This window comes from Fulmarus glacialis, unplaced genomic scaffold (genome assembly GCF_000690835.1).
Source record: "Fulmarus glacialis isolate BGI_N327 unplaced genomic scaffold, ASM69083v1 scaffold42686, whole genome shotgun sequence".
In the NCBI taxonomy this organism is placed as follows: Eukaryota; Metazoa; Chordata; class Aves; order Procellariiformes; family Procellariidae; genus Fulmarus; species Fulmarus glacialis.
Genome location: NW_009218274.1, coordinates 25,135 through 38,352, shown reverse-complemented (window position 1 = coordinate 38,352; position 13,218 = coordinate 25,135). Strand labels below are relative to the sequence as shown.

General features: G+C 42.1%; 1 protein-coding gene across 1 annotated transcript in view; it reads right to left on the bottom strand.

The window, feature by feature from the left end:
• Positions 1-3,711: 3,711 nt before the first annotated feature.
• FHDC1 (FH2 domain containing 1) overlaps positions 3,712-13,218 on the bottom strand; it is a 30,770-nt gene continuing 21,263 nt past the window's right edge. The window contains 3 exon segments of the mRNA XM_009579983.1: positions 3,712-5,757; positions 8,782-8,946; positions 10,960-11,077. Coding sequence (XP_009578278.1) covers positions 3,712-5,757; positions 8,782-8,946; positions 10,960-11,077 — 2,329 coding nt within the window.

Sequence of the window (13,218 nt, the reverse complement as noted above, 5' to 3'; positions counted from 1 at the left end):
AAGGAGCTGTGTTTAGCTGGGCCTCTCTCGCAGGGATTACGTTCTCACGTGTAGCAGCAGCAGCAACGGCTTTCGGAGGGCAGGTCTTCCTGGGGGCGGACAGCCGGGGCTCTGCTGCAGCGCTGCTGAAGCAGCGCAGCCCTGCCGGCGTGCACCGAGCTGGAGGCAGCGAGCCCGGCTGAGGGTATGCAATTACAGCTGCGGCATATGAGCTCGGGGTCAGCGCCGAGCTAACGCGCCGTACGCCTCCAGCCTGGAGCTGGCTCGTGTCTGGTTAGGTCGGAGCCAACCTGTGGCTGTCTGCATCCATCCACGCAGACATACCCTAAGATTAGAAAGATACTGATGGGTTATTTTGAATGACATAGTCCAGACTTGTACGCTGTGGGAGGTGTGATGGGAACTCTTTCTCTCTTTCTTGATAATTTAATGAGCTGTTGTAATGAGGGATGCACTGAGCCCCTCATTTGTATGCAGTTCCCACATGAGATGTTAATATTAAATTCCTCTAAGTATGAATCAGCACCTCTCACTCCCACAGCTCTTTCCCCTATCTCTCAATCTGCACCAGCTCCACAGCTCCAGATCCCCTCATGGTCCCCTGGGCTCCCCCACTTCACGGCCACCTCTACAGCCATCAGAGGAGAGAGATGCACCCCCGGTCACAGTCAGAAGCATCGGCCGTTCGGCAGAACAAAGCTAGAGAAAAGGCCTCGGTTCTTTCTTGAAAACCGACTGCAACCAGGCTAGCCCCATGGCCTGTTAGCATTTGGGAAAATTGCATGACATGGGAAATTAAACCTACAGGGCATCGCTGTCTCTGACAGCTGGTAGTTTAAATAATGAATTGGTAATTATAAACCCTTTTGAAATAAAAATGAAGTTTAAAAAAACATAAACTTTTGAGACACACCTTTTGATGGTGAAGGGCTTTCCCACGTAGATTCCACCAGCAGCCATCACTCAGCACTGGCAGACAGCAGGTGCTTGCCACTCCGTACGGTGAGAGACACACTCACCAAACGAGAAAAGTCAGGGGCTAAACAAGTTTGCAAATAGCAGCAATTCCAGTCCAAAAATCATTTCCATAGCAGAGGGGAGGAAATGCTCCCTGAGGACAAGGAGGCTGGCTGGCTTTCACTTTTTTTCTGCTGAATAGATGTTCTTTTGTACACAGTAAAGAAGGAAAAATAATGGGAGAATGGGACGAAATGTAAAAATTCAGAATTGCAGTGTAAAAGTCACCACCTGCTCCTGGAAAACAGGCTATTCTTTATTTCCAAAGTCCCGGGAGCTGTAAACCAGGATTTCTCAATAAAGTGTGCTAAGCTAAAAGGCACGAAGATAGCGACAGATCCAGACTTGTTAGTGCCATGAACATTTGTCTTGGCCACAACATACAACGCGTACACGAAGTGCTGCATCTACCATCTAATGCCTTCCACGTTATACCCAAACCTGTGCAGAAAGTCCCACCTCAGAAATGTTCAGAAACGGAAATTAAATTGCATGTCTTAGTATAAAAACAAACCTAGGATTTTAAACACCAGGATTTCTGCTGTGAAGTCCTTTCTTTTGGGACTTTCCCACAGTCACCTACACCCAGACTCCAGTTGCTTGAGACCTCCAGAACCAAAGCCAAGAGTGTAACAGGAAGGAGAAAGTACAAACCTCATACCCAGTAAATGGGAACTTTATTAAACTACCAAGTTACTCCGAAATGTATAAATGTTCCATTAAATACATTCAGTTTTCTTTTACACAGATTTATAGAAATTTATTTACATATTCCAAACACATTTAAATTATTTTTCAAGCTTGCTACCAATAAAATTTTTTGTTTTTTTTTTTTTTTAAAAAAGGAAAAAAGTCAATTATCTGCTCTTGCAGATGTGCATACATACACACAGATACAAATAAGGGAGATGCTTTTATATTTAACCCACAAGGGAGGCAGTATCCAAAAAGCTTATAGGGTTTCAAGCAAAAATTCACCCTTGCTGAAAAGCGGGCTACAGAAATTCTCCCTGTGGGACAGACTCAAACAAGAGGCCCTATGCAATACTTTAAGGTGTTTGGGTATGATGTCTGTATCAAGATTTGCTGGTACGTGGGAAGAGCTAAAGGCCCCTTGCCAAATTCAAAACACAAAGCTAGCTGTCCCTGATACTAGCCCATGAGAAGCATGTGAGCAATTAAATGGCTCATTCTCATTGAATTACGCTCTCCCAGCACTGAGGGATAGAGCAGACAAACAGATCTACCACTAGTAAGTCAATGCCACTTGTCCGACGAGATTTTCCTTTTTATTTTTTATTTTAGTCTTAAATGAGGCTTCATTCATAATGAATAAAAAGGCAACTCTTTAAATAAGATGCTTAGGAGAACAGTGATCAGTTTCCCCACCTACATACATTTCTCTTGGGAAGATGCACAGCATGCTGAACAAGTTTTCCCTCATTCTCTGTACCTTAGTGTGACAGGAGTTAAAATTCGTATCTGCAGGAAAAAAAAAGGTGTTTTTATTTTGTAAAAAGCTTATCAAATACTAGTTTAATTCATCCTTTAGAGTCTTTAAACATTAAAAACCACATTTGAAGCAACCAAGAAAGTCTACAAAAACATTGTCATGCGTAAGCTCTGTGTTTCATGCTAAATATTCATGTTGACAAGGAGAGGGAGAAGAGGAGGAGGAGGAGGCAGGGAAACTAATGGCTCAATCAGAGCCATTGCAACATTCAAGTAATTTGGTAGTAGATAAACCAGTGGAAACATGGAATGGTAAGAAAGTGCTCGGCACTACATTGCAGCCTTCAAGAGTTGAACTGCAAACATCCTTGATATGTATCATAAATATATGGCACTTCTGTATGACCAAAAGCTGGCAAGTTTGCTTGTGACCAAAACAAGTCAGGAGTAGTCATCATCCCAGCAATGGTTACTGATGGCCCTTCCAATGGGCACAGCCTTCAGCCGTGCTACTCGATGCAGCACCAGCCGTATCTACTTGTGCATGCAAGACAATGCTGCCACATTCTTGGCAAATAAGCCTCCTGCCCAGCAGAAAGCCCTCTCCAGATACACATACACATTCATAAAACATGCTATAAATTCTTCAGTGAGGTTAAAGACAGCCACAAACAGCAAATGTCTCATTTTACTATTTTTTGGCCAGCAGTTCCCAGTCTGTCCAATTGCCAGCAATGGACTTCGCAACAGGCAAAAAGAGTTCCTGAATCCAAGGAATTGAAAGCAACGGAAAGCACAATCACCTAAGTTCGTTTTCAGTACTGTTCCACAGGATTCACTTTGACATCGAATAAGGAACCAACCAGCACAAAGGCTTGAGTCTTAGGAAGAATCTTATGTACACAAAAACTGGCCTTTATCCACGTTTTCTGTCACAAAGCGTTTCATCTTGTAGTTTAACTTCTAAAAACTTTTTGGCTTTTGGTGACCTTCTGTATCACAAATATGCAAAGATTTGCTGTTATGCTCGCATTCCATCACAGTAGCTTCAAATACATTCAAATTCATAAAAAAGGATTTAGACCAGAACACAACTACTTGCCCTTTTCCAACAGTGTGCTGTACTTCAATGAGCACATGATGTTGCTTATCGGCAATGTTACTGTTTTAAGGAATTTCATGACACAGACATCCAGTGCTTGAACAAGTGTTCACATTCCAAGATTCAAAAAACCCTCTCCCTTATTTCAGTAATGGCTTCAGTATTTTACCAATGGTGGTCTGGTTTGCGTCTTTCAGTTTGAGAGAGGCCTTTTCCACTGTTCCTTGCTCCTTTGGTGCAGGCTCTACTTTAGTGCTGACGGCTTCTCCCTGCAGGATGCCTCTTCCAACCATTCTGGCACTACTTGCTCTCTTTAAGGTACTCACACTGTTCTCCTTTGGACTCGGATCATCAGAGGTCGCTGCTGGCTTCACTTTAGGCAGCCTCTGGGACACAGACCTTGTGATGGTTGGAGGTTTGGATGAGCTGGATAGATCCACTTTTGCACGCTTTGAAGAAGAAGCCACTGTATTCCTCGCAAAGTTTGGGACAGCAGATGGTGTTTTGGGAACACTGACTGTGGCAACCTTGGTGTCATCTGTAGGGGTCTGGGGTTTTACACTGGAGCGACACATCTTCATTTCATCTATCTTTGATTTGACATTACTCCTAACAGGTTTAGAGCTTGGCTTCTTGAGAGAGACTCTGTCCCTCTCAAAATGAGCACTGCTTGAGGTGACAGTGCCCCTTTGTAACTTTGGCTCTTCTACCGACATGCTATGCCTGTAAGGACTTCTTGGCAGTGTGTCTGTTGTGCCTCGGACAGAGCTGCGACGAGACAGCCGACTTTCCACTGTACTAGTTTCACGAAGTGCCAGCTTGGCTTCCGGCTTTTTCACACTGCTCGGTGCTCTGTTTGACCGAGAAATAGGCACCACTTTCCTCATACTTTCATTCTCAGAGGCATTCAAAGTTCTTACAGGTCTGGAAGGAGCTGTGTGGCTAGGGCGAGTGCCACTGGATTTTGAGGAGCTTGGAGATCTATCTTTTAGAGAGTTTCTCTTTGGTCCTGCTGGGTCTTTATTTTTTATGGGCTTTTCTTTAGGAAGGGTGGGCTTGCTATTGGCATCATCCTTATCATTTGCGGAAGTGTGAAGAGACAGATCCTTGGCAGAAGCAGAGTTTAGGTTTGAGAAGAATGTTCTAGCCCTGTATTGAGCACCATTCCCAGAAGAGCGTGCTTTGCCAGCCTCACTTCTTATTTCATTGCCTGCTGATTTAAAATCATTTCCCTCTTCAGAGTCCAATGTCAAAGAACAATCAGTCGTTGTATCTGACACATAGAACATTGGCCCATCTTCCCTACTTCCCGAAACACTTGTATCCATAGACATGGGGCTGCTGCTGCTGGGCTCTGCAGCTTCACTCTTGCAACCCACTGCCTTGGCTTTATGGTCGTGGGCCTCTCTGGAACTTCTACAAGCTGGAGGCAGGTCGTCATCAGCAGTGCTAAGGGAATGAAAGCTTAGATCATCTAGAGTCTCCAAATCTGTTCCACCAGCATCCTCTAAATATATTAAAGGTGTATCCTCTGCAGGCTTTGCTCCCTGAATATCAAACTTACGTAATCCTTTAACAAGTTCACGCTCCTCAATTGCAAGGGCCAGAGCATTTATATCTGTGGACTCCTCGCAGGACACATTGGAAGTGTGCATGTTGTAGTCGGTGCTTCTCTGTAAGTAACGGGCACCCGGACCAGCTGAGCCACTGAAGTGACTGGGCTGAGCTGGAGGCACCTGCAGTAGGCCACCACTTTTCACTTTGGTTTCAGACTGTTGGTGTAAGTGCAAGGTATTTAAGTTGAGATCTCTCGTTTCTTTGGATTCAGTCCAGGCTACGTTTGGTCTTGCTTGTCGGGTGTTTGCACGGGGAAGGCTGTTAAACTTGTTTGGATCCTCGTCTTTTGAGATTTCCAGAAAACTCTGCAACTCCCTGTCTGCAGTAATCCCCAAAGAAAGTCGAGAGCGTCTCGAATTGGGGTTTCTGTATGAAGGACTTTGAGGTCTCTGCTGCAAGAAGGGAAGAAAATCTTCAAGGCCTTTTTTGGCCAACATCTCCACATCATTTTCACTGCTGCTCCGCCCAAAGCTCCCAAGCTCTCCAGCTGCCCAGGATCGACGCTTCTCCTCCAGCTCCTTTCGCCTTTGCAGACTATGAAGTTCCTGGATCTCTCGTTCCCTATTTTCCTGACGAGGAAAAGCATAAATACATGTCTCAGAGGACAGTATCCTACGCATGAGAACAAGTCACACTCCTTTCCCTTCCCCTTTACTTCTTCCCATCAAAGTTAGCTGCTACTGCTATTACCCTCCCCCAACCCCCAATACATACACACACAAAATCACCATGGCAACCACAGCCTGCAACCATTAACCGAATGGAGAGCAGTTCCCTGCATAACTAATGCTGGCGACACATCAGTCAGGTCAGCATAAGAAACAAATCCACAAGTCCCTGCAGAGACCGAGAACATGACCTATCAAACCCAAGTAGATGTCAAGTCCAGCCAAACAGTTCCTGCTATAAGATGGAGAGCTTCAAGTCCCCACTAAGTTTAAAGTTGGTAGTTTTATCAGGTGAGTAAACCTCTACCTGATCATTACATTCATATTTTAAGATAAACTTGTCTAATGAGCACACAGCCAATGTGTTCCTTCCATCCTCCCTTATTACAATTGCAATTGTTCCTCAGCAAGTGCAGTTTCTACAGGGTGCTACTTACCTCTGACTCGAACATAACTGATTGGAAATTCTGTGAAAAGACATTACTTAATTGCATATGAAAGCAAATAGAAAAGTTTACACAATGTGTCATGGTCATTACTTAGACATCAACTGACACTGCTCAAGGACCATTAATCAATGCCTCATTCCAGTTTTGGATCTCGTATTCACTGTTGGCTTCAAAAACTGGCAACTATTGCACAGAAGTTGCCCAGGGCAGGCTGGAGATTTTGGCAGCTAGGCTGAGGGGTTTTGGTTCAGGAAGCCATAGAAAGAGGTAGTTTGTGTTTGAAAGACAACACAGTAACACCTTTTTACTAAAATCATTAGCGGTGGATTTCTGCAAATATCAACATTTTAACTGTCAACTCTAGGCTTCAGATTTAAACTAGCTGAACCTTCGGTTGAACTTTCCAGGTTATTTTCTGAAATGGAGAACCTGGTTTTCTAAAGCCAGTACAGCTGTAGAAAAAGGAAGAAGAGGGAGGCTAGTCTTGACAGAGGATTCAAAAATTACATAATTTTCCAGCACGTTGTGAAATCTGTTCTGAGCAATGACACACTGTTTAAAAAAAACACACCTATATTTGTCTGAAGCACTGTCTAGTTTGATCTTCCCGTTGTTGTGACAACAGAAGAGCGGCACAACTAGAAAAAGTCACCTGAAAGTTTTCAGTAAACAAAAGCCTAATGCTGAAGCTCTTTCTGATGAATGGGTTAATCTACACCTCTTAAAGTGGCTTTGAGACTACACAGGGCTCTGAAAGGTAAGGTGCATTAGAGACATAAGAAACCTGAATAGCTAAGAAAGGAAAAAGAAAAAAAACCTTGCATTTCAAGAAAAATGTCTGTGGTAGGGAGCTTTCTTTCATGGGTATGGAATTACAGAATGAATTCTTGCCAAATGCTAAAGCTCAACTTTAAATATCCCATTGTAACAGAAATGGTTAAAAATAGTTGTAGATATTAGTATCATATTCCATATTACACACAGAACATTTTAACCTCACCCAAAACATATTTCAGGAGATTTTATTCAAATTAAAAATCTGTTTTAAGCACACATAGGTTAAAAAATTGCAAACAATGTTTAAAGATTTGAAATATGTGCACGTGGCCATTGCGGTATGAGACATCTTTTTAGACTGCTGCCTGTGCTGTCCACACATCACATTCATTTGTCAGAACTGCAATCTTTATTCTGAATTCTTCTGTTAATTTTGTAGGGACAGAGGTTAATCCCCAAAAAATATCTAGTAAGCAAATCTCCTTAATATTTGCAAATGACTAATTTGTCATTTTTAGAGTGTAACTATTTACTACAGAGAAAGGAAGGAAGATCCCCATTGGACCTCAAAGTAATAGCCATCCAACAACCACTTGTAATGTGGGACTATGAATTAAATCCCCAATCCCAAATAATTGAACATGTATGCATGAAGTCACCTCTCACTAAAATGTTTGCAATAGTTACAATAGTTGTCTGCATTTTGTATAATGTTCACACACATGCATAACTACGTGCTATCTTGGGTGGTAAAGGGTAGGTAAACTAATGGTACAACAGGCATGTTAGCTGAACATCCTGTCAGCTTGCTATAAATCAAGATTGTTCTCTCTTTTCTGAACTAAAGCTCTTATACAAAATGCTGTAAAATACAGATTCCCTAAGGCAGAAAAATAAAAAAATGTGTGGATCAATCTAATTCATGCTATTTATAAAGGCCTAAAAAATATTTGTAACAGTAGGCAGACTTTGCTGAACCAAAACTGTAACCAATGCCAATACTGCTCCTTCATCTTAGTATACTTCTTGAATTATTTGGGACGAATTCAGGGTACTTAGCAAATGGCGGTCACACTGGGGCTGAGGTCTCTTTGTACTGTAGGCCTCTTAATTTCTTGAGTTTTCACCCCAAAAAAACATTTGAAACGACAAAGTAGAAGACACAGTCCTTACTTTACTTGGCAAAGTGTGTCTAGTCATGTAAAGGAGGGCAGTGGAGAGCTTGAGCTAGTGTTGATTCAGGCTGGTATGTCAATGTAATGTAGGGCCACATCTCAAGGCCTTTCCAGTGATCAAACATTACCAGTCCAGGGCCTGAACAGTCAGCACTAGTCTGGAAGTCTGCGCAATCTGTTTCACTGCTCAGCTTAGCAATCACCAACCTCCTCACCAAAAGAGAAGGAAGGAGCTCACTTACAAGCAGGCCAATAGGCTACCCTGACCTATCATCTCAGTGGTCTAGTCAGCCTGCTGCAGAAGATGCAGAGCAGCGGGACTGAACACAGGGCTGGGCAGAATGACCGTTTCCCACCTGGCTTTTGGCAAGGAATGCCTACAAGAAGGCAGTTTGCTGTAGCCATTCGAGCAAATATATCAAATACCACAAGATATAAAATGTCCCTTAAGCAGAAAAGACAACTTAATTCATGTGAGCCAGTATCTATTTCAACTGCGTGAGAATCTCATTCAGTGTTCTTACCTTAACAGCCTTGTTGAATCTTATGCAGAAGTCCCTAAATATCTGGAAACATTCATCCAACTTCATAGTTTCTTTGTCTTCACAGAAAAAGTCAATGAGAGCGTTTCCCTCCTTTTGTAATTCTCGTTTCTGGTGTTCAAGCTCCTTTAGATGTCTTATAGCAAACTGTAGCAAAAAACATATATGGCATGAACCAGACAGAAAAATTAAAGACACAACAGGTCATGTATGTATTAGGAACTTATGAAATTCATGTTCCAACCTAGGAGCTGTTACAGAGCCCAGGACAGTGACAGACCACTTCGGAGCCCCTTGAAAGCTCCACATGACTTACTTTCCCATTTTCCCTGCCACTTTCAACTAAGCATAAATGGATTAATTCCTCCTCCCTACTTTTCCCAAAAAAACATGTGGATAAATTCATGGATATACATCACAGAATCAACTCCTTCCTAAGTTGGCCCTAGACCACAATAAAAAAAGTTTTCATGCCAGAAAGGTAAGGAACCGCTGGAAATATCTGTATTTTAAGACATCCAGAAAACATCGCCCTAAAGTTGCACTTTGAATCATAAGTGTAGAGCTATACAGACAGTACAGACAGGGTTGGAGTAGATTAGTGGATTTCTTACGAGGAAGAGAATAAGGCTGTGGTGAAGCAGAACTGCTTAAAACACTTTCAGGAGTTGCCCCTCTGTCTCCCCTATCTGCATCACCAGCCATTCACTCCCATCCTTGCACAGTCCCAGATCTGAGACCACACATGGCTCAAAGTAACCTGGGGAGAAAAGTTAATTTTCAGAGAAATCTGTTCTCTGACACTGCCTAACTCATGATCACCTAAATACTTTTGATACTGCAGCACCGGGGTGGGAATAGGCAGCTGGAGGCACTGGTGACCATTTAAGCCAACCCTGCTGCCACAAAGTTACTTGGCAAATTATGCCAGTAGGGTAGGAACAAATCTTACTTGTTAGTCTTTAAAAAAAAGCGCCCAATAAAAAGCTGGATTGAAGATAAGCTGGACAAGTGACAAAAGCATACACAGAAAATTAGTTCCTCCCACATATTTCAGTAATTTATTCATAAGGATGAGATAATGAAATCTGACTTTTAAATCAGCTTGGTTATCACCTGTAATTTAGAAACAAAAACCGGAAGTGTTTATGTAAGGTATGCATTTGTAAAATGATTTTTTTTCTCCAACATTTCTTTTGGAATGTGGCCTAAACAAGGTTGTAGTGTTACATAAAACCAGCTATTCAATTAAAAAAAAAAATCCCAAACATGTTAGAACATAACATTAAAGAGTCTGGGTGCAATGGATAAAAGCCAATAATTCAGAGTGAATGAGGACAGGTATTTCAATCTTAACCTGCCCCTTTCTTCATCAACTTCTCATCTCCTGAAAAACTGCAGGGACGATTAACTACATTCGCAAGTTGAAAATCAGGGCGGGTTAAGTTCCAGATCAACACCTGCTTTCTTACTTTTAAAAACAAAAAGAAAAATAATTTAATTTAAGTATAATACGTATTTCTCCAGGCATCACCACATACTCAGAAAATACCAAGAACTCTGTTTCAAAGTTAAGTGTTATGCACACTCGTATCTATAAAGTCACTGCAGTACTAAAAAAGAAAAGGAGAACCCACTCAGAAGTAATGGTACGGCTCAGAATAATACACTCTGTAAATTAGTAAATTAGTAGAGAAAATAGTCCCTTAACCTTCCAGCTTCTAACAGTATCTCTTCAGTGACCCAGCAATCAGGATTCATACGCATAGCACAGCCTCAGCTGAAACTGACATGCTCCAGTATAACATAACATGCAGATACTATATTTTGGGCAGCTGTGAAGTACAAAACCAGAGACAAATCCAAATTGTCTTATATTTTAACTACTGATCTTCATCAGTCATTTCACAGGCATTAAACATGCTTGCCTAACAAGCCTCAGGCAATGTACACTCAATATCCCTCCCTGTAAAAACACAGTCCTTCCAACACTCTTACTTGACAAACAGCATGTAGTTGGAACACCTTTGTACAACTGATAGGGTAGACATATTAAAAAAACGCTTCTGTTTATTAACGTGTCCACACAAACTACATTGAGCCAAGGAATGCTCCTGCATTCAGGCGACAGTAACACATTAACACAGATATCCTACAAACCTGGAGAAAGCTTTCCATCTGGTGAAAGAGTTTTGGGTCTCGCCGAATGCTGTCTTTAACAGATCTTGCCTTGAAAGATAGTGAGTGGAGCTCTGCTTCTACATTATCAATGGATAACCTAAAAATAGCATATACAGAGAATGTTTATCGAGGGGGAAAGAGTTGCCCACAGGTTAGCCACAATATGCTTCAAAAATAGATGTTTAACATGAGGTGCAAGCTAGCTATCAAACAAGACCTGCCTGTTCAGGAAATCTTTCCAGAGTAGACACTGAAAGTTAGGAGAGAGATAAGCACATTTCTTCTTATTTGCAACCTGAAAAGATTCCCATGGGGTGTGGTTTCACAATTAACTCCAGCCAGTCCTACCCAACCTTATCATGAGAAAGGGTAATGCTGCCCTGCCTCTGACCAGGTGTTTTTTCTCTCCCTGGTGTCTGTGCTAGCACTCATGTTCTAGGTGGCCAGCCATATCTGCGTACTGAAAATTAACCTAAGAAAATGAAAAAAACAATTTGCTTCCAGATGGATCATTTGCTTGGTACAGCTGATTACATGACTGTTCGAGTGCAGTAGCTGGCACAAAAAGGGGGTCACAAGGGATTGTCAGCCAGGGCTACTCATTTTGGCAGTAGCATTTGGCATTATGAAATTGCATGTTACGTTCTTCTAAGCAGTCACAGCAATGCAGCCTACACAGTCTCAACTCAGCAGTTGTAACATTTCATCCTTCCACCACATACCAGCAGCAGAGCTGCTCCTGTGGAGAGGTAACTCAGAAATCGAAGACCACAGGGAAGAGCTCTGATCTGATGTAATCTAGGCTTTATCCTGGGAGACCCACGTTCCATATAACGGGGGCTCCCGCCCAAATCTCCCAGTCACTTTGAGGGTAAATGCTTCTAAATCTATGGCATTTCCTTCACAAGAGAACTGAGCTTTGCCTTGGAATTGAAGCACTACAGTTTCCGAAATGATAAAAATTAACAACTGTACACATGCTCCTAACTAAGGTCATTTCACCAGCAGCATGACTTTAAAACAGTAAAGCTGAAGAATTTGTGGCAGACTGATTGACGTGCACATGGCATCAGATGGTGACAGCATGCTTACGTTTGTCAGTGCACACACAAATGAATATAATGTGTGCTGTTTTTTCTCTGCTTACATCATCTGCAAAGGTTAGTTCCCTGTTCTGGGCAGATCACGGGTGTTTTTGCAAATAAGAAAAGCAGTAGAAAATACAGGCTATATTTTTCTGCCTGTGAAGGAGGAAGAGGATGGCCTACAAGTAAAGAAGGCAAGACAATAAAAAATAAAGAACATAATGGCAGTTGTTTTAACATGCTCTAATTGGGAGGATTTATGAGCAACATGACAGTTGTCTCTAATACAGATCTTCCTCATGCCCAATGGTGAGACACGTATTTCGTTTTGTTTCATTTTCCTGTACAGAGTGCATTCCCTGAATAGATTTCAGCATGAGTTACAACAGAAGATTTTCAGCATTAACAAATGTGATCAAAGAACAAACTGGTTAGAAAAAATATTACCAGATTTGGGATTCTGCCTGTTCCCCCGCTGTTTGCCAGGGGGCTTGGATGCCGAGGGAAGCTACATTCCCCAGCAGACCACATGGCAGACCGCCAAAAAGGTGTGTGGGTTGCATGGCTGAGAGCCACACAGGTGGTCCCTCAAAAATGTTCTGATTAACTCCATGACCACTCCTTTCCTCAAAAGATTTCAGAGTCCTTTGCAGACATTACTTAACCCTGCATCAGATCTAAGAGATTGGATCCATTTTGCAGCTGGGAAAAGAATGTAAATAGATTGCCCAAAGCTCAAGAGTAAGGAAGTAGCAAAACTGGGAATAGAACTCCAGCATTGCTAGCTTCCAGTTTTGGGGTTTAGATCACACTGTCTCACAAAAGCAAGTACAGTTGTCAAGGTACGAATCAGTTTAAAATTATGCAGCTAGGGACTTTAAGATGAAAACAATACACAGCCCCAAACCCTTCAGAGTTTCTATCCAAGACAGAAATGGAGAAGCAAACGAAATATCAAAAAGCATCTAACAAAAGTCAGGGCCACTACCTGTACCTGGTATCAGATTTGGAGAAGTATTGTAGCCTGAGACAGATGAAAATTGGTTTAAGGAAAAACAGTAACATGCTTTAGTTCAATCCCTTAAAAGTAACATAGATGCACATGTATTTGACAGAGACAAAACTACCAAAAACCTATGGAGATCATGTCAAA